The 23,396-nt window shown below is 35.3% G+C and overlaps 1 protein-coding gene across 1 annotated transcript in view; it reads right to left on the reverse strand.

Annotated features, from left to right (window-relative positions):
- MXRA5 (matrix remodeling associated 5) overlaps nt 1–23,396 on the reverse strand; it is an 88,860-nt gene that overhangs the window by 25,589 nt on the left and 39,875 nt on the right. Inside the window, exons 2-4 of the mRNA XM_053706443.1 lie at nt 8,581–8,791; nt 6,079–6,208; nt 1,865–2,255 (exon numbers count right to left, since the gene is read on the reverse strand). Of these exons, the coding sequence (XP_053562418.1) occupies nt 1,865–2,255; nt 6,079–6,208; nt 8,581–8,783 (724 nt within the window). The 5' untranslated portion in view covers nt 8,784–8,791. The remainder of the gene's footprint in view (nt 1–1,864; nt 2,256–6,078; nt 6,209–8,580; nt 8,792–23,396) is intronic.

The raw sequence follows: 23,396 nt of genomic DNA on the forward strand, positions 1-23,396 counted from the left end.
ACTCATACATCTATTTCCCGAAGACAACCTCTGGATATCACGCTGAGCATGTGCACTAAACTTCTTTGGTCAACCATAGCGAGGCCTGTTCTGAGTGGAACCTGTCCTGTGAAACTGCTGTATGGTCTTGCCCACTGTGCTGCAGCTCAGTTTCAGGGTCTTGGCAATCTTCTTATAGCCTAGGCCATCTTTATGTAGAGCAACAATTCTTTTTTCAGATCCTCAGAGAGTTTTTTGCCATGAGGTGCCATGTTGAACTTACAGTGACCAGTATGAGAGAGTGTGAGAGCGATAACACCAAATTTAACTCACCTGCTCCCCATTCACACCTGATACTTTGTAACACTAATGAATCACATGACACCGGGGAGGGAAAATGGCTAATTGGGCCCAATTTGGACATTTCCACTTAGGGGTGTACTCGCTTTTGTTGCCAATGGTTTACACATTAATGGTTGTGTTTTGAGTTATTTTGAGGGGACAGCAAATGTACACTGTTTTACAGGCTGTACACTCACTACTTTACATTGTAGCAAAGTGTAATTTCTTCAGTGTTGTCACATGAAAACATATAATAAAAAATGTACAAAAATGTGAGGGGTGTACTTAGTTTTGTGGGATACTGTGTGTGTATATATATATATATATATATATATATATATATATATATATATATATATATATAAACATGTCATGTATGTTGCATTTTTGTTAAGTTGGGATCAGTTGGGAATCATGGTTGTTGAGATAGATTGTAGGTAACTGGTAAAATTAAAAAAAAATAAAAATACTTATTTAACATGAATCAAAATAGCAGTAATGGTAACAATAATCATATCTAAATTGTAAGTTCCCACAGGAATAGGGCCCTCAATTCCCCCTGTATTTGTCTGAAAATGTTTCTCTTATATTGTATTGTTTTACCGTTGTACTTAAATCTTTGTACCCATGGACAGCGCTGCGGAATCTGTTGGCGTTTTATAAATAAAGAATAATAATATCTGCAAAACACTAGCAGATTTAGGGCTAGATTACAAGTGGAGCGCTAATTTATCGCATACCCGCAAACAGGCAATTATGAGCACTAACCCGCGTGGGCAAAAACTTTACTTCTGGTGGTGTTAGCGCTCAAGCGAAAGCCCTAAATAGTGATCCACTTGTAATCTAGTCCAGTATGTGGAGTACACAGAACTTTCTTGAACTTTCCTCTCCTAATGTTTGTGCTCACGAACACACAATTTTATAATATTATTTCAAAAATCCAGCCCTAAAACATAACAAAAAAAGTAGGATAACGTCTTACACAAATGGTCAGTGGTTTTTTCCTTACTTATTTACCATGAAGAGGGGTAAACTTAAATATTGGAAAGAGAATGCGGAATAAAGGGAAGGGTACAGCTACATTAAAGAAAAGAAAAAAAGGAAAGAAAGGTATAGAACTATTACCTGCAAATAATATAGAGATTAATTTTAAAGAACATGTTAAAAGGGATCATGTTGCAAAAACCGAAATGCATATCGGTTTTGAACTGAAGCATTTTTGTAATACACTGTGCACGGGCACATGAAATACCAATAGTTTAAACATAGTGTCCAGGTCACAGAGTCAAAACTGACCTATATCATGAGCAGGCACAGTTTAAATTGCTGTAGCACAAAGCATTTCTAGAGATGCTTCACATGCTTGTGCACTGTAAACACTCTCTGAAGCACTTTTGAAAACACAAGCGTATTTCAGTTTTAACTGGAATGTAAGATTATGAAAAAACTACTAAGAAAATTACTTAATGACTCTCAAATATCATATACTCATCTTACATACATACAAAAACAATTTTGAGATTATTCAACAAACATTTCCTACCATTAAATTTCTCGTTCCATTCAGGAAACCAATTTAAGCGACAATCACATTCCCAAGGGTTCCCATGGAGATAAAGACTTTCCAACAATGGCATTGTTTTCATCATGGCAGCGGGAAGAGTTTTAATGTTATTCTCTGATAAATAAAGGTGTTTTAATGTTGACTGTCTGAAAAGATCTAAAAAATTGAAAGTACAAAATGTATTGGCATGGAGCTGTTGAATTAAGTTTCCTTCCAAATGAAGAAGTCGTAAAGAAGCTAGACCATTAAAGGCATTAGGGTGAATAAATTCAATTTTATTGTGGTCAACATGTAACCTTGTTAGACTAGAAAGGCCGTGAAAAGTATGGCTGCTGACCACGTTCAGTTTGTTGTAGCTCATTTTGAAGACCTAAAATGAATAAAGAAAATTAAATTAGAGAAGACAAACGCTACTACAGATACATTATCATTAGCATTTTTAAAGGGATATAAAACACAAAATGTTTGTTTTGTGCTTCAGATAGAGCATAAGGTTTTAAAAAAAACTTTCCAATTTACTTCTATTATCAAATTTGCTTTGTTCCCATGAAATTCTGTGGCGAAGAGATACCTAGGTAGGCATCTGGAGCAATACATGGCAGGAAATAGTGCTGCCATCTAGTGCTCTTGCAAATGGAAAACATTCTTACAAAACTGATAATAGAAATACATTAGAAAGTTGTTTATAATTGCATGCTTTGTTGGAATCATGAAAGAAAAATGTTGAGGGGTTTCATGTCCCTTTAATGTTAGGCATTAGGAAAATGTGCTGCAAAATACTTATTTTTTTCAGGTACAAAAACTGTACAATTTAAGCATGTGAAGCCATATAAAAAGCACTGTAATACTATATTGTGCTTGTAGAATATAGGTGAGACATCCCTTTTATTGGGCCATACCAAGTATCTTTGTAAATGGTGCGCCATATACACAAAATAACATAATGGCTTGTATTTTACTGGTGTGGTTTTTATTTTTAAAGTATAAATCAATGGAGATTATAAAGAAAAAAATATAGAAACAAAAGGCCTTACTAAGGCAAATAATATTATATATATACAGTATATACAGTTGTATGCAAAAGTTTAGGCACCCCTGACAATTTCCATGATTTTCATTTATGAATAATTGGGTGTTTGGATCAGCAATTCAATTTTGATCTATCAAATAACTGAAGGACACAGTAATATTACAGTAGTGAAATGAGGTGTATTGGATTAACAGAAAATGTGCAATATGCATCAAAACAAAATTAGACAGGTGCATAAATTTGGGCACCCTTGTCATTTTGTTGATTTGAATACCTGTTACTACCTAGCACTGATTAATTGAAACACGCAATTGGTTTGGTGAGCCCATTAAGCCTTGAACTGCATAGACAGGTGAATCCAATCATAAGAAACGGTATTTAAGGTGGCCAATTGCAAGTTGTTGATCTCTTTGACTCTCCTCTGAAGATTGGCAACATGGGGGGCCTCAAAACAACTCTCAAATGACCTGAAAGCAAAGATTGTTCAACATTATGGTTTAGAGGAAGGCTACAAAAAGCTATCGCAGAGATTTAAGCTGTCAGTGTCCACTGTGAGGAACATAGTGAGAAAAGGGAAGACCACAAGCACAGTTCTTGTTAAGGCCAGAAGTAAAATATCGGAGAGGCAAAGGACCACAGACCACCTCCAAAGACCTACAACATCATCTTGCTGCAGATGGTGTCACTGTGCATCATTCAACAATTCAGCATATGGGAGAGTGATGCGGAAGAAGCCTTTTCTGCACACACATCACAAACAGAGTTGCTTGAGGCATGGAAACGCACATTTGGACAAGCCAGCTTCATTTTGGAAGAAGGTGCTGTGGACTGATGAAACAAAGATTGAGTTATTTGGTCATAACAAAGGACGTTATGCATTGCAGCAAAAGAACACAGCGTTCCAAGACATTTGCTAGCAACAGTAAAATTTGGTGGATGTTTCATCATGCTGTGGGGCTGTGTGGCCAGTGCCGGTACTGGGAATCTTGTTAAAGTTGAGGGTCGCAGGGATTCCACTCAATATCAGCAGATACTTGAGAATAATGTTGAGGAATCAGTCACAAAGTTGAAGTTACGCCGAAGCTGGATATTTCAACAAGACAATGACCCAAAACACTGCTCAAAATCTACTCTGGCATTTATACAGAGGAACAAGTACAATGTTCTGGAATAGCCATCCCAGTCCCCAGACCTGAATATCATTGAAAATCTGTGGGGTGATTTGAAGCGGGCTGTCCATGCTCGGCAACCATCAAACCTAACTGAACTGGAGATGTTTTGCAAGGAGGAATGATCCAAAATACCTTCATCCAGAATCTAGACACTCATTACAGGCTATAGGAAGCATCTAGAGGCTGTTATTTCTGCTAAAGGAGGCTCTACTAAATATTGATGTGATATTTCAGTTGAGGTGCCAAAATTTATGCACCTGTCTAATTTCGTTTTGATGCATATTGCACATTTTCTGTTAATCCAATAAACCTAATTTCACTACTGAAATATTACTGTGTCCTTCAGTTATTTGATAGATCAAAATGAAATTGCTGATCCAAACACCCTATTATTTATAAATGAAAATCATGGAAATTGTCAGCGGTGCCTAAACTTTTGCATACGACTGATATATATATATATATATATATATATGTACACACTAGTACTAAAGCCTGTGTAGATGGGCCATTTTTTGCAGTACAGCGGTCCCACCCCTTGCTCTCTCCCCCCTCTCTTTTGCTTTCTCTCCCCCCTCTCTTTTGCTCTCTCTCCCCCCTCTCTTTTGCTCTCTCTCCCCCCTCTCTTTTGCTCTCTCTCCCCCCTCTCTTTTGCTTTCTCTCCCCCCTCTCATTTGTGCTCTCTCCCCCTCTCCTTTGCGCTCTCTCTCCCCTCTTTTGCTCTCTCTCTCTCCCCTCTTTGGCTCTCTCCCCCCTTTCTTTTGCTCTCTCTGCCCCCTCTTTTGTTCTCTCCCCCCCCTCTTTGGCTCTCTCCCCTCTTTTGCTCTCTCTCCTCTTTGGTTCTCTTTCCTCTTTTGCTCTCTCCTCTTTGGCTCTCTTTTCTCTTTTGCTCTCCCCACTCTTTGGCTCTCCCCCCCCCCCTCTATTTGGCTCTCTCCCCCCCTCTATTTGACTCTCTCCTTCCCACTTTGGCCCTTCTCCACCCCTCTCTTGCTCCCTCTCTGGCTCTGTCTTTCAAACCCTTTGCCTCTCTGGCCACACCCCCATCGTGGCACCCTGCCCAACCATGCAACTCGTTGCACCCGACCATGCCCCTCGTCACGCCCCCATCACGAGGCTCCCAACGGTCATGCCCCCTGACACTCCGCTTCAGCCTTGCTCTGTGCTGAGTGTTGAGTGTCAGGATCCAAATGGCCAGGTATGTTTGTCACGTGCAGTCTCTACTGCGCATGACTGCATCTGACAAACATACTTGGCCATTTATTATATAGGATATATATATATAGTGTGCAAATATAATTTGCATTAACTAATAAATTAATCAGCTTGAACATAAAAGTGGCAGCCCTGTAAGAAACCAATGTATGGCAGAATTATATGAGTTCCAAATGTTTTATCCTTGCGTTTTTTGGGGGGGTTGTATGGTTTGAACTTCAGTTAGTATTTATTTTATGGAAACATTTACAAATTTAAAGTGAAAATATTAACCTGTTTAATTTCTGTTTTAATATTTCTGATTAATTTATGTGGGTGTAAAAAGTTCAGTACTAACAATGTGTTGTTCTCCCATAGCAGTGTTGTACAACAAACACACTTTACCAACCAAATGGGACACTAGCAGGATAGTATATTGCACATATGGTTTGTACTGTATCCTTTTAAACCCAGCATTCTAAGAAGTTTGGAGAATATTTATAAATTGACCTCCAGGAAAAGATGGATACACATGGATACAATTCTAGCTGCAATAAAAGAAACGACATTCATAGGAAACTTGAGAACCTCCTTTAGGGCAATAGTTAAGGTTTATCACACACTAAAACGTTATGTTTTGATCAATAAGGAGTCATTAAGCTTTTACAAACCATGATTACTATTATTATTCTGGTTTATAGAGCAAAAATGCATCCCTCAATGGAAATATTTTAATTTACTTCCATCCTTTATAAAACTGGAATGCAAATATGGTCAAATAAAGTTAGATACATTACCTGCAATGAAACAAGATCTTTAAAAGCGCCATTAGGAACATTGTGGACATCATTGCTATGAATCAGTAGCATTTCAAGTTTTGAGAGTCCTACAAATGAGTTTTCAGCTATGGACTGAATACTGTTGAACCTGTGATAAAAATCAAATCCAAATGTTACACAACTAATTTTGAATATGGAAACCATGCAGGGGAATATTTTGAGTGAAAATTCTATTGAACAATAGAAAACAATGTTTGTCTATTTCTTCCTTCCCCCGAACCACAAAAGCTCTGTCAACAACTGCTGCTAGTCTTTCTTCACCTTTGTCTCAGTGGACCATCTTGTCATTGGCAGCACTTGGCTCCACTTTTACATTATTTATACAATACAACTGCATTTCAATGCAATAAAAAGATCATTTTTATTACATAAACTTTGTTTTTAAATGTGGAATATTATTTTGTAGTTGTAATACTTAACATAGACATAATATTAGATAATAAATGATCTTCTCATAAAAAAAATCATATGTAAGATTAAATTAGTTTTAATAAATATGTGAAAACCAAAGTCCTTTTGTTTTAATCAAAGAATATATATTACCATACAGAAATTCATATGGCTAATATCATATGATATAACTTTATTAATGCAACACCAAAGAAAGTAGAATTCCAGTCTTCTCTATTTGTTTAGAAAGGGGCATGTGCCCACATATAAGGAAGAGGCCAGCAAGGAGGAGACAGGCTGCAGATGAGGGCAAGATTTGGCAAGATTAGAGGGCAAGGTTCATTAGAAGAGTTTCCTTTGTGGCTTCCTTGTGGGTTTCTTACATAAGAGAATTAAGTGAATCAGGGTTCTGGAAAGTTGAGGGTTTATTCCAGTGGGCCTTCTGGTGGCGAGAGATTCAATTATTGTGGCTAATGGATTAATTAACAAGGAAGGTCTGACAGATAGGTATCTGCATGGGGGTTAATCAAGGTTGTATCTAGCAGGTAGGGTTAATTCAGATAGGGGCTCTGGTAATTAGTTGGTTAATTGTGGTTGGTGGCCCAAAGATTAGGGGTATATTTGCAGTGCGGGTGGAGTCTGGCAGTTACTGTGGTTAATTGTGGTATGAGTCCAGAAGTTGGGTAGAGTTAGGACCTTAATACCAGGATTATTACCACTTGAACATCAAATGAACTAATCTATACATGATTAGGTACATTGTGTACAGTATTACTCACATTGTGCATCACTTTATAAATATGGCACATACAAAGTACATTGAGGTATTGCTTCTGGTAAATATATTTTGGTTTCTTCTTTTTAATTAATTTATTAGTGATTTATTATTGATATGAAGTGATGCGCGATTAATACTGCATAGCCTTGCCCTAATAAGCGTACCATTTCTAATCAATAAGGCATCTAATATTACGTTGCCCTAAATGCAGAACCCTTGCAAAGGTGATCGCCACATAACTAGATTCCCACTTAGAAGCGAACACACAGTGAAACTCCTGAACAGGACAAGGCCAGTTAGATAAATAGGAGCAGTCGTCAGTCAATAGCCATGTCCTGCTCAAGAGTTTCAATGTGTGGCAGCATTTCCAAGTGGTGTTGAACTCCTTAACGAATCAGAATTAGAGCAACATTTTTGTTAGTCAAATTAAAGGGACATGAAACAAAAAATGTCTTTCATGGTTCAAAAAGAGCATAAACTTGTAAACGGCTTTCCAATTTACTTCTATTATCTATTTTGCTTAATTTTCTAGGTACCCTGTGTGGAATGAGCAGTCACTCACTACTGAAAGCTAGCTGAACACATTGGTAAGCCAATGACAAAAGGTGTATATGAACAGCCACCAATCAGCAGCTAGCTCCCAGCCCCTGAGCCTACTTATGTATGCTTTTCAACAAAGGATACTAAGAAACTAAGCAAATTAGATAATGAAAAAAATTGGGAAGTTTTTCAAAATTGTACGCTCTATTTAAATCATGAAAGAAATATTTTGGGCTTCTGCCCCTTTAAGTAAAATCCTATATGTCCAGTGCCAATTTTTATTTAATAAACAGTTTGGCACTATTATCAGTGGACTGGAGTGATTGATTAAACTTTATGCATAATTTCCATATTGTTTTAATGCAACTATCAGAAGGAAAAAGATGCAATTGGATGAGGTTATCGCCACAAGTTAATTAAAATCTGTATGAAATTATGAATGTAATTCTTCAGACCTAAATAAGAAGCTTGACTTGCATTGTTAACCCAATAAAAGGAATAACCGCTTACTACAATTCTTGTTTTTTTTTTGCATATGAAAGTATAAGATTTTTTTATATCATTGGATAATTACTCCTGGATAAAATATAGTTGGATACAACTCAGAGGAGATAAATATACTCTGAGAAATACATTTCATTTTCTTACAAAAGTAAACAGTCACACGTGCAAGATAAGTATAGCCAATTTAACATCTGTTCAATATGGAAGTCTGAAATCTAATGAAAAACAGTAAGAAAAAAGATACAAACCCCAAATTGATTCTTTCCACATGTTTAGGTATTCTTCCTGGTACTGTCGCTAGCGATCGGAAGGTGCAATGGACTTCCGTTTTCACATAACAAGCACATGGGTGAGGACATGACAGAACATTTTGAGTAAGCCCCAGGCAAATTAGAATTAAAGGAAACAGCCAAAAATGTATATAGTTATACATTCTGATTAATTTCTTCATTTCTGTATCTGTTCAGAAAAAAAAGGAAAATATTATTAAAATAATCATTTGACACTACAAAATAATTATTAAATTAAATTAAAATAAAACCTAAATGTATTAAAGGACCATGAAACCCAAAATCGTTATTGAATTGGAAAGCAAACAATTTAATGGAAAGATGTTTTAAAATGTATAAAAAAAATAGCCGTGCGGTTAATCCGGATTGGCGCCCATGGGAGCCGGATTTACCGCACAGCTATTGGCTAAGAGGTGAAAACGTCACCTCTTAGCAAAACATTTTTTTAGCTGCGGGCTTTGTTAGTAGCTTAAATCGCTGATCAGTTGAGACAAATAAAGGAGCTTTCTATGAATTAAAGTCCCCTATTTGTTTCAATAGTCAATCCTAGCGTTTGTAGAAAAAAAAAATGCAATTGGATGAGGTTTGTAAAACGCTAGGATTTACATTCACTTTAAGTAAGGAAGAATATTAAAGGGACATTAAACACTTTGAGATGGTAATATAAAATGATAAATCATATACTTAAAAAAAACTCTACAATATACTTTCATTATTGATTTTGTCCCCTTTTCTATTTTGAAACTGTGAGCTTTTCAGTTCCTATTAGAAATGGAAGTGCAGAACACTGTTATATTCCACACAGTCATTGGCTGCACACTCTAGTGACCTTTTTATAACTGCCCCTAATTGGCCACAGTAGCCTAAGTTGCAACATGGCAGCTCCCATTGTTTTACAGACACAAAGGAGGCGATTTATCAAATGCCGGGCGGACATGACTAGCAGCAGCGAATCATGTCCGCCCGGCATTGCTAAATGCCGACAGCATACACTGTTGGCATTTAACATTGCACAAGCATTTCTTGTGAAATGATTGTTCAATGCCGCCCCCTGCACATTCGCGCCAATCGGGGTGTCAATCATCCAGATCGAATCGGTGGCGGACGAGTTAAGGCGAGCCAAAATCTTTGGGGGTAGATGGCAGCATCCACTATATGCCAGTTATATACTAAAACCATTATCTTTATTGTGTAAGAAAACATTAGAAGCATATAAAATAAAAACATACTTTATAATGACCTTTAGGCAAGGAAAAATAAAATTTGCCATGACAAATCTAATTTTCATGCTTGTCATCTGCTATATTAATAGTTTACAATAAAGACATTAGTTACTCAAGATTATCTTGATCATTAATGTTCACCTACTACTCTTTGCAGAATTTCTAAATCAACAGTTGACAAGGAATTTTTAAAAGCTGAAGAAAAAGTGTCAGTAGAAATAATAAGAATAAATATAATCATCATATCTACAGATCATCAATATATTCCAAAGCACTCTACATGGATTTAATAAATACAAAACAAAAGATAATTAATGTACTGATACAGAAGAACGTGCAGGTCCTATTGGATCTTGCAATTTAGTCATCATAGAAAACGCACTATAGAAATGAATACTCATTGAATAGCAAGTGACATTTGTGAATAGATACCCTCACTCTCCTTTGTTGAGAGCTTCAAATAACCATGGTAGCTTGCAGATCTGAACTTTTAAAGAGGAAAGCCTCTTTCAAAGGAACATATTTATATTGGCCCAGATTGTTGCTCTAATGCTAGCTTGGACTCGATAGTAGTAAAGCTAGACCATGCTAAAATTCACAACAAGTCCATGGTAAAACAGATTTACCAGAGAAGGTTTAGTGCAGCCAAAATCACTCTAGTACACCCATAACTTTCAATGGATATCCCGACCAAACTAAATAGCGCTGTTATTACAAGTTGAAAGTTATGGGTGACGCTCAAACGAAAGCCCAAATAATGCTAGAAGAATTAGCGCAACCTGGAACCTGAAGTAAAGTGTAAGGGTAAAAAAAAAGTTTCACAAAATACCATATTAGACATGTGCACAGCGGAAAAAAATTGTTTCAGTTAGTTTCGGACTAATTCAGATTTTTCCGAATTTCATTTTAAATACATTTGCATGTATTTGTTTCGGATTCATCGGATTCAAATAAATTTGGTTGTATTTGGATGTATTCGTTTCAGATTCGATTCGTAAATTCGGAAGTTCGGTATGTGTTATGTTGATTCAGATGGTTCCAAGTTACACAAACGGAATTATTTTACTGTTCTATCTCAATAAATTAAATTTTTACACTGAATTGTGATTAGTCCATGGCCATTTTAATGTAACGAATAAATCCAAACTAATTCAGATTTATTTGTTACAAATGCATTCAGATTAGTTTGGTTTCATTGCTAGGGTAATTCGGAAATTCGAATCGATTTGAATTTCCGAATTTGGCAAATTCGTCCGAATTTCGATTTGGAACGAAACAAAACGCACATGTCTAATATATATGCAGAAATGTTAGGAACTGCACTCTCACTAACCAAAAATGACAACAACCAGGGTGCCGGCCGGGGTAATAAATAGAAAATATACAGACCACACTTGCTGGGTTTCAGACAAACTTAAGGATTTCTTTATTCTGGTGATGTTTCGAGGATAATAGTCTGAGGAAGGAGAGATTATCCTTGAAACGTCACCAGAATAAATAAATCCTGAAGTTTGTCTGAAACCCAGAAAAGAAAAAATAAGAAGACCACTATTGTCCAGCACCAGGTTATTTACTAATAATTAAATCACTAGACAAGTATATTGAGTAGAAAATGACAAAATCAAAATCAATATATACATAATGTTATAGATACATACACATATATATATATCTACATTTTTAATTAAAAAAATTAACATTTATATATAAAAGGGTAAAAATGTATATGAACAAGAATAGATAAATTAATCAGGAGCGCTAAAAAGCTAAAAGCGATTATCTGATGGTATTCATAAAGTGCCAAGTGTATGTGCAAAAAATGGTGAAAATATTAATAAAGTGCAGAAAATTTTCTGCACTTTATTAATATTTTCACAATTTTTTGCACATACACTTGGCACTTTATGAATACCATCAGATAATCGCTTTTAGCTTTTTAGCGCTCCTGATTAATTTATCTATTCTTGTTGATTCTCCAAACCTTTGAAAGGGACCCTAAGGTAACTCAGGAGTTTAGTGATTACACTCTGCGCTTATTAGTTCTTATTATATTTAAAAATGTATATGGTATGTTGTATTTGACTGGGAAGAGCTCAGTTTCTAAATATATATGTGCATGTATACATATAATATGAAAGTAGTGGTGAAAGACAGCACCTTTTTCTGTCTGGGGCACAGGAAAGGGTTAGCCAGACCCCAATGTGAATTTCAAAGAAGTAATTTTCCAGCCTCCAGTAAGATTTAAAAGACCTTTATTAATCTCTTGCAGGGTCCATCATATAAACAACGTTTCAAACCTATACCAGGTTCTTAATCATGACATGATTAAGAACCTGGTATAGGTTTGAAACGTTGTTTATATGATGGACCCTGCAAGAGATTAATAAAGGTCTTTTAAATCTTACTGGAGGCTGGAAAATTACTTCTATGTATACATATACACATTTTGAGCCCTTCCCAGTCAAACACCTTTAAATATGCAATATCATTTGCAATTTTAATGATTTGTTTTATTTTTAATAGAAATGCTTGCATTTCCTATGCTTTTTACTTTTAAAAAATGTTAATTTTTTAAAAACATATTTCTTTATACAGTAGATAGATAGACACATTGTTTTATTGATATATATATATATATATATATATATATATATATATATATATATATATATATATATATAGTATACAGTATACAACAGAAGTGAGTACACCCCTGTGCAATATCACTAAAATGTCAAATGATTAAAAAACTGTTTCCGCTCTCAATAATTGCATTATTTCTGTATATATATTTAAAAATGAAAAGAATCACTTCCTGTGCAGCTCCCGCGGTAAAAAGAATCACATAGCAGAAGCAGATTACATTGCAGAAGTATATTATACCTGAAGTGTTTGCAGACACCTGGAAGACCAGTAAAAGTACAACCACAGCAAACTGCTACAGCAGGAGGTTCACAAATCCGCAGACTGTTGGTAGAGGTGTGTCTCTCAGTTCCAGTAGCGCATCCAGGACCACAGTGCTGCCTGGATGGAAACAACTGTCGGGAGGAGACGAGCACACTGCCGATAACAAGAAATTGCAGCAGGAAGGTGTCTGCTGAAAGCGCAAGTATTTCATGCTTTACAATATAAACAGTGCTATAAGCGATTTGACTGTTCCTTCCCTCTGCCCTTTTCAATAGCAGCTCTACGTCGGCTCTTACGATTTACGTTTATTTTATATGATTGAAGTTTATGATAAGAGCCTCCTGTGCTGTAAAAGGAAAATTGGACTTAAGGCGGTTACTCGATTGTCGCAATTATTACAGATGACATATGGACACATGATAAAATAATTTTATGGTTTCTGGCATTTCATACAGATTCTATAGTGGATAGTTAACATGTTTTTCTGAGTTTAAAGGATTTGATCTCTAATATGTATCCCTATATAGATTTGTGGTATTAAAATATTTATAGGTATAAAGGAATAGAGGTTACTAAGTATGGTACAGAAACTCTGTGGAAAAATATCACTCTAACATGTTGCATAATATATGTTATAAGGTACCAGAGGTATTGAAATTATAGTAAATCAAACAAATGTATATAGATTATATGGATAGTCAGAGAGTATCAAGTTGTGTCCTTTAATTATAGGCCTATTGGTACTGTATTTCTCTCAAACTTGAGTCACAGCAATATCTATACTCTATAATAATCTCTTAGAAATCTAGAGAGTATTAAATTGTTTTCCTTAGTAATAGTATAATTTGTTGGTACATTATCTTATTCAGAGGTGAGCCACAATAATATGTTTACTGTATATAATAATCTTTTAGAGGCAATGTCTGTTTTTGTACTTAGATAACAAAATCTCTGACATATACTAACAAGAGGCGTGGTCGGTTAATACGTTTTCATGAATTTGGATTTGGGTGTTCACATTAAATAAAGACGGAATCAGTTTTGCAGGATTGCAATAGACTCACAAATTTCAGATAGAATAGGAGCTTAGGGGTCACCCCCGCCCCCCTATAGACAGCTATCCATTCATTCTTTTTTATTTTTTTTTATTTTTAGGGCACATTACTAACACAAAAAAAAAAGTCACTGACAGAAACACATGGATAAATACATCACAAACACTAAAGTTAACTCCCCGGCCATGCCTGCAAAACAAAAGGATAAAAAAGTACGGACATCTGAAACACATTTAGATAATTCTAATGAGTCAGTACTGCACAAAATTGACATACAACCACTAGTAACTCAGATGCCTGACATTTTTCTACCACAATTCGAGTTGTTAAAAACTCAAATGACAAGTATAATGGTGGAGTTAAGACAATTTTCTAATCAACTCACAGAAGTCGAAAACAGAGTATCAGGTAACGAAGATTTATTATATAAACAAGAACAAAATCTAGAGGATAACAGCAAAGCATTGAGAAAATTGCAGGATAAAGTACATGAGCTAGAAGATCATTCACAACAAAATAATCTTAAAATTATAGGTCTCCCAGATAATGGAGATTACTTAGATCTAATGGCCTTCGCTAGCTCAACATTACCCCTGGCGGTGGGCATGGCACAAAATAATTCTCCAATATTAGTTGAAAGGGCCCACAGGTTAGGGAAAATCGGAGACAATCAAAGAGATAAAAATTACAATAGGCCAGTGATGGTTAAATACTTAAACTATCAAGACAAAATTAATATATTAAAACTTTATAGAAAGATGGGAAGTTTATTTATAGGCCAATCTAAGGTATTCATTTTCCAAGACTACTCTAGTGAAACCTCACTTAAAAGGAAAGAGCTAGCCCCTTATTGTACTAAATGAATAAATGCAGGCTTTAAGGCTAGACTTATATATCCTGCTAAGATAATAGTCGAGGAACAAGGTGGCAATGTCACTATAATCAATGAGACAGATGCCAGAGAATTCTGTAAAAATAAGAAAGTACTTTGATAGGAAATTAGGAAAGTATAAATTGGATTTCAAGCATAAATGTGTCATGGGTCTGAACGTTTTTAATTTATGTGTTCTTTACTCCCTTTGTTGTTTTGTTCAGGTAAATGTTAAAATGATAACTATACTTACTTCCCGTCTCCACCTTGCCTCCTGTTATCTCTAAAAGTTGTCACCATCTATAAGGTTCATTAAATCTAAGAAATTTAGATGAGGAAAGAAAAGATTAAGTGTCTCTTGTGGAATATAGGTGGGATAACGTCACCAAAAAAAAAGGAAATTAATAATCAAACATCTTGCTAAATTTAAACCCGATGTTGTATTATTACAGGAGACTCATCTAAAAAAATGGAGGCAGAAAAACTTAAATGTAAATGGGTTAGTCAAGTAATAGCATCAGATTGTTCCAGGAGGAAGAAGGGTGTCGCTTTTTTATTTAATAAAGATCTGGAGTATAATATTCAGAAGATAGAAATAGATCCTAATGATAGATGGATAATTCTCTCAATTTAGATTCTAAAGGTTAAGTATATATTTTGCAACATATATGGCCCCAATAATCCAGATCAATCTTTTTGGGATATTATCACGGCTAGACTTTGTTTAAAATCAGAAAAAAATATTGTTTTCGCCAGTGATTTTAATCTAACACCAATATCTTCATTGGATAGATATCCGCCTAGACAGAGCTGTACGGTCTCGCAAAAATCTAAGACATTCTCTCAAATATGTAAAAGTTTAAAGCTACATGATATATGGCATATACAGCACCCTGATAGTAAAGGATATACTTGCGAGTCTCGTGCGTATAGATCTTTTTCAAGGATTGATTTTTTTCTAGTTTCTGATCTTTTCCTTAGAGATGGTACTAAGGCAGAGATAAATGATATTGTATTATCGGACCATGCTATAATATTATTGGAGATTGGAGCCCAACCGGTTCTGATGGGTACAGTAAATTACTTCTAATTTCCAAAACATTTACTAAATAATATATCATTCCAAAACTGGCTACAAAATAAGTGGCGAGAATATAGCGTAAATAACCATAGTTACGCAAATAAACCAGAGGTGTTCTGGGAAGCCGCAAAGGCGTATTTTAGGGGTGAGATAAAAGTTTATATGATTGCAGCTAAAAAGAAATTTAAAGCACACGAATTACAACTGGCAAATACCATTACTAAGGCCTATAGAAAATATATAAATACTCCACTTAGAAAATATTGGGATAAATACAAAATAGTCAGACTAGATAGAGATCATTTTCTTAGTTCAAAAATGACAAATGAGGAGGTCAGAATGAATGTATTATATGCTGGTCGATTTGGTAAGTCTGCTAAATATTTAGCAAGAGTGGATAGGAGTAGGAAAAATAATAATACAATTGAGAATATTGTTATGGGAGGTCAGAATTATACAGAATTTACTGATATTAAAAATGTCTTCTTTAATTACTACCAAAAGATATATGCTGCCAAACCGAAAGATGCACAAAGTAATCTGATTTTTTGGAATAAGATTGTTTGTCCCATAGTCACGTTAGAGCAGGTTGAATCAATCAATGCGCCTATATCGCCGGATGAAGTTTTGAAGGTTATCGAGGAAACTAAACTTGGTAAAGCTCCTGGTCTGGACCAATTACCGGCCGAGTTTTATAGATTACTTAAACCAGAGATTGTTCTTATACTTACTTGTTTATTTAATGATTATTTTATTAAAACAAAAAACAATGTTGCAATTCTTCTCAGCATCAATCATCACTCTTATTCTTAAAAAAGATAAAAACCCATCAGATCCTGGGTCATATAGACCTATTTCTCTGCTAAATACAGATGATAAATTACTTACTTCTATAATAGCTAATAGATTAAAAAAAAAAACGTTGCAAGAAGTTATACATCCAGATCAATCCAGGTTTATGACTAGTAGATCTTCCACAAAGAATATTCGTAAGACATATATGATACTGGAATATTTTTTAAATAAGTTACATCGAGACAAAGTAGCATTTAAACAAGATTTTGCTGTGGTTATGATTGATGCCAAGGCTTTTGATTCTATAAGTTGGGAACATTTATATAATGCCCTGGCAAATTTTGGTTTCTTTGGGAATCTGATAAATTTTAGCAAAACTATATACAATTATCCGATCTCGGCTATTTAGGTTAACAGTAGCCAAACAACTTTTTTTAAATTAGAAAAAGGGACACGTCAGGGATGCCCTCTTTCTCCTCTTCTTTTTATTGTGGCCATAGAGCCCTTAGCAATTTATCTAAGACAATAATTAGAGGGAATAAATCTTGGGGCCCAAAAATGTGTTCTCTCACTTTATGCCGATGACCTGCTATTATATTTTAAAAATACTAGAAAAAATATACCAAAAGCTCTGAGGGTGCTGGACTTATTTAGTGAAATCTCTGCATATAAAGTTAACACTGCAAAGTCAGAAATTCTTTGGATATATAGAAATAAAGATAGTCTGAAACAGCATAGTTTTAAAGAGGTAGAGAGCTTTAGATATCTTGGAATTAAAATACTTAAGGATGCAATGTTATTGTTTGTCCAATTGTTTGCTTTATTTGCTCCACTTGTTAAAAGAGTGTTGAAATAGAAAAAATCTGAGGTTCATTATGTGAGTGGACTCCCTTCGAGGAGCCATGGAGAAACTAGTAGTAAGATATTAGTTAACTTGGTCTCTGCATACTTTATTACGTGAAAAGAAATACCTAAATATGTCTTACTTATGTATTATGATTTATGTTTATGACCTCAATAAAAACATTATTTAATAACTAAAAAAAATACATAAGGATCCGAATATTTGGTATAAACTTAACTATACACCCTTTTTTTCACATACAACATTGAAATTACAGCACTGGAGTTTCTTCCTGATTCCACTATCAGCTAAAGTGATGTTGATTAAAACTATAATTTTTCCCCAAATATTATATATTATGAACAATTTTCCATTATTTATTCAGGATAAGGACATTAGGATCAGGCATGTGCAGATTTTTTTTGGAAAAAAGAATAGACATATGCTTTCTATAGTAAAACTCTCACAGCTTAAGGAATTTGGAGGTTTGGCATTTCCCAATATTCGGACATATAATATTGCCATATTGGCACGTTATGAAGTCGATTGGCTCCTATCTTCTAACTATTTGACTAATACAATAATTGAAGAGAATCTACAGTCTACAACTGATATCCCTTAAAGCAATTTTGCATTGTCCACATGTACAACTCCCGGGCAATATTAAAACAATAATTAGTATCTATAATGTGGTGAAAGCATGGCAGCAAGTATGCTCCCGTCTGAAGATTAATTTTCATATCTCAGCTTTTCTACCAGTTAGAGGACACCCCGAATTCCAACCAGGATGCCAGTATGAGATATTTAAAAGGTGGGCTGATAATGGCTTAACAAGGATAGTACAATTTCTTGATGAGGGGGCTAATATGAGAACATTTGAGAATATTGTTTCTGAATATAATTTGTCCAATAAGAGTTTGTATGCATATCTTCAACTTTGACATTTCATAAATAAAAAATTACAGAAAGGAACTTGGTCAGAAAATGTTTAAATAATTGGGGATTATATCAATTTATACAGACAAGGGAACCAATCAATATCATTATTATACAAGATCTTATTGGCAAAACAAGGAAAGTTAAATTTGGATCAGATTCTATCACATTGGTCTAAATATTTTTAAGAGATCAACCATGATAACATTAAGAAGGGTATCAAGTAGTTAAATTATGCGCCTCTTCGCTCCTCCTGGAAGGAATCTCATTTAAAACTCCTTAATAATGCCTATATTTCTCCAAAAAGATTAGCTTCCTGGACATCAGGACAACAAGGTTTCTGCTATAAATGTCATGTACCTGCAGCGGATTTGCTGCACTGTTTTTGGTATTGTCCAAAAATAAGACAATTATGGCAGAAAGTAAATTTCTGGCTAAATAAAAATATAACAGAGCATTTTTTTTTTGAGCCAAGAGCTATTTTTTTTTAAACACAGAAGATCAGAGCCAGGATTTGATTAACACTATTATCTTAGTGGTTTGTAATTTGATTTTGAGAAATTGGAAAAATAATAAACCTCCCTATAGAGTATTTACTGGAACAATTAAACTACATATTATCTTCGAGCAATATAATATAAATTGTTTTTTTAACAAATGGATGAAAATTATTCAGTCCTACCCTATATCTACACAATATATACTTACTAAAGCATTCCATAAATCTGAATATTTTGAAGGTTTAATATTAAGAGAGTTTAATATTAAGATATTTCCAGTAGCCTGGTATTAAACCACCAAATATTCGGATCGAGAGACGGAGGTAAGGGTGTTGGCGGGAAGGATATGGTATTTTCTTTTTATCTGGAGGGCATAATTTTTTTTTTCCTCTCCTCGCTCTTTTCCCTCGTCTTGCTCTTGAAATATATATAAATTTAGTATACTCTTTCAACAAGATGGATGTTCTTGTTTTCTTTCTTTATATATAAACTAAAATGTCAGGATATTGATATCATCTTTTTATGTACTCAACCAAATGTGTTTTTGAAGTAAATATTTTGGATTATATTTTTTCGTTTATGTACAAACTATACTCAGCTATTCATGGTTGAGAGTATGTTGTCTTATCTATCCTGATAATGATAAATAAAGATTTATTTTTAAAAAAATGAAAAGAATAATTTCTAGGCATATGAGACCGATTTCTATTGAAAGTGCAAAACACATATGGCTAGATCATGAGTTTTTGTCGGTGCGGGGCTAACGCTCCATTTTTTCTTACCGCTCCCTTAAGCCAACGCTGGTATTATGAGTTTTCTGAATGGCTGCGTTAGCCACAGAAAAGTGAGCATTGAGCAAAATTTAGCTCCACATCTCACCTCGATACCAGCGTTGCTTACGGTAGTGGTAAGCTGGCAAAACGTGCTTGTGCACGATTTCCCCATAGGAAACAATGGGGCTGAGCTGGGTGAAAAAAACCTAACACCTGCAAAAAAGCAGCGTTCAGCTCCTAACGCAGCCCCATTGTTTCCTATGGGGAAATAAAAGTTATGTCTGCACCTAACACCCTTACATGAACCCCGAGTCTAAACACCCCTAATCTTACACTTATTAACCCCTAATCTGCCACCCCCGACATCGCCACCTGCATTATACTATTAACCCCTAATCTGCCGCTCCAGACTCCGCTGTCACCCACATTATACTAATGAACCCTTAATCTGCTGCCCCTAACATCGCCGAACCCTACATTATATTTATTAACCCCTAATCTGCCCCCCCCAACATCGCTGCAACTATATTAAATTTATTAACCCCTAATCTGCCACCACCAACGTCGCCACCACTATAATAAATGTATTAACCCCTAAACCTAAGTCTAACCCTAACCCTAACACCCTCCTAACTTAAATATAATTTAAATTAAACTAAATTAATTTAACATAATTAAATAAATTAATCCTATTTAAAACTAAATACTTACCAATAAAATAAACCCTAAGCTACCTACAACTTAACTAATAGTTACATTGTAGCTAGCTTAGGATTTATATTTATTTTACAGGCAACTTTGTATTTATTTTATCTAGGTAGAATAGTTATTAAATAGTTATTAACTATTTAATAACTACCTAGCTAAAATAAGTACAAAATTACCTGTAAAATAAAACCTAACCTAAGTTACAATTACACCTAACACTACACTATCATTAAACTAGTTACCTAAACTACCTACAATTAATTACAATTAAATTAAATAAACTAAATTATGGAAAAAAAAAACCCCACTAAATTACAGAAAATAAAAAAAGAATTACAAGAATTTTAAACTAATTACACCTAATCTAATCCCCCTAATAAAATAAAAAAGCTCCCCAAAATAATAAAATTTCCCTACCCTATACTAAATTACAAATAGCCCTTAAAAGGGCCTTTTGTGGGGCATTGCCCCAAAGTAATCAGCTCTTTTACCTGTAAAATAAAAATAAAATACCCCCCCCCAACATTACAACCCACCACCCACACACCCCTACTCTAAAACCCACCCAACTCCCCCTTAAAAAAACCTAGCACTAACCCCCTGAAGATCACCCTACCTTGAGCCATCTTCACCCAGCCGGGCACAAGTGGTCCTCCAGAGGATCTGAAGTCTTCATCCGATCGGGGCAGAAGAGGTCCTCCAGACAGCAGAAGGCTTCATTCAGGCTGCATCTTCTATCTTCATCCTTCCGGAGCGGAGCGGGTCCATCTTCAATCCAGCCGACGCTGAGCATCCTCTTCAAACGAAGTCCTTATGAAGAATGAAGGTTCCTTTAAATGACGTCATCCAAGATGGCGTCCCTTGAATTCCGATTGGCTGATAGGATTCTATCAGCCAATCGGAATTAAGGTAGGAAAAATCCTATTGGCTGATGCTATCAGCCAAGAGGATTGACCTCGCATTCTATTGGCTGATTGGAACAGTCAATAGAATGCGAGGTCAATCCTATTGGCTGATTAGATCAGCCAATCAGATTGAACTTCAATCCAATTGGCTGATTACATCAGCCAATAAGATTTTTCCTACCTTAATTCTGATTGGCTGATTCTATCAGCCAATCAGAATTCAAGGGACACCATCTTGGATGACGTCATTTAAAGGAACCTTCATTCTTCGTTAGGACTTCGTTTGAAGAGGATGCTCCGCGTCTACTGGATTGAAGATGGACCCGCTTCGCTCCGGAAGGATGAAGATAGAAGATGCAGCCTGGATGAAGCCTTCTGCCGTCTGGAGGACCTCTTCTGCCCCGATCGGATGAAGACTTCGGACCCTCTGGAGGACCACTTGTGCCCGGCTGGGTGAAGACGGCTCAAGGTAGGGTGATCTTCAGGGGGTTAGTGTTAGTTTTTTTAAGGGGGGGTTGGGTGGGTTTAGAGTAGGGGTGTGTGGGTGGTGGGTTGTAATGTTGGGGGGTATTTTATTTTTATTTTACAGGTAAAAGAGCTGATTACTTTGGGGCAATGCCCAGCAAAAGGCCCTTTTAAGGGCTATTTGTAATTTAGTATAGGGTAGGGAATTTTTTTTATTTTTTTTTTATTTTTTTTTATTAGGGGGATTAGATTAGGTGTAATAAATTTAAAATTCTTGTAATTCTTTTTTATTTTCTGTAATTTAGTGGTTTTTTTTTTTGTAATTTAGTTTATTTAATTTAATTGTAATTAATTAGTTTAATGATAGTGTAGTGTTAGGTGTAATTGTAACTTAGGTTAGGTTTTATTTTACAGGTAATTTTTTTACTTATTTTAGCTATGTAGTTATTAAATAGTTAATAACTATTCTACCTAGTTAAAATAAATGCAAAGTTGCCTCTAAAATAAATATAAATCCTAAGCTAGCTACAATGTAACTATTAGTTATATTGTAAGTAGCGTAGGGTTTATTTTATCGGTAAGTATTTCGTTTTAAATAGGATTAATTTATTTAATTATGTTAAATTAATTTCGTATAATTTAGGTTTAGGGGTTAATAAATTTATTATAGTAGCGGTGACATTGGTGTCGGAAGATTAGGGGTTAATTAATGTAGGTAGATGTCGGCGACGTTGGGGGAGGTAGATTAGGGGTTAATAAATATAATGTAGGTGCCGGCGATGTTAGGGGCAGCAGATTAGGGGTTCATAGGTATAATGTAGGTGGCGGCGATGTCCGGTTGGCAGATTAGGGGTTAAAAATTTTTATTTTAGTGTTTGCGATGGGGGGGGGGCTCGGTTTAGGGGTTAATAGGTAGTTTATGGGTGTTAGTTTACTTTTTAGCACTTTAGATAAGAGCTTTATATTTTCCGGCGTTAGCCCATAAAACTCTTAACTACTGACTTTTAAATGCGGTAGGAGTCTGGACAGGAGAGGGTCTACCGCTCACTTCTTCCAAGACTCATAATACCGGCGTTAGGCAAATCCCATTAAAAAGATAGGATACGTAATTGACGTAAGGGGATTTGCGGTAGCCTCGAGTCGCGGAAGAAAAGTGAGCGGTACACCTGTACCTGCCAGACTCGTAATACCAGCGGGCGTTAAAAAGCAGCGTTGGAACCTCTCAATGCTGCTTTTTAAGGCTAACGCCAAACTCGTGATCTAGGCGTAAGATTTGGATTTGCACAGTTCTTAGTGTGTTGCACATTCACAAGAAGGAATCTGGTTTAGAAAAGAGCCAAATGCTGCAAGTATTTTTTTAACTTGTAAATTTACAGGTTTTAAACAAATTCATCACAAATGCAAGGGGAGATGTTTGGGTAATAGATTATATAGACTAAACATATAGTTAAACTGCAAGGAATGTATATTACAAAAATCTGTCAATCTGAAGTCATGATTATAGCTAAAAATATCTTGAAAAATAAACACAAACTGTTGTGATTTGCTGCGATCCTTTCATCAAGTTATGTTCATATAAATAATTGGTCAACATGAAATAGGGAAATCATTTCCCTTTGGGTAGAGCTGGATTGTTTTTAGTTAGATTGATATTACAGATAATCAGCTTCAGAATACTATCACCTAGGGCAAAAAAAATGGTTAAAGTGAA

Source organism: Bombina bombina, chromosome 3 (genome assembly GCF_027579735.1).
Source record: "Bombina bombina isolate aBomBom1 chromosome 3, aBomBom1.pri, whole genome shotgun sequence".
NCBI lineage: Eukaryota > Metazoa > Chordata > Amphibia > Anura > Bombinatoridae > Bombina > Bombina bombina.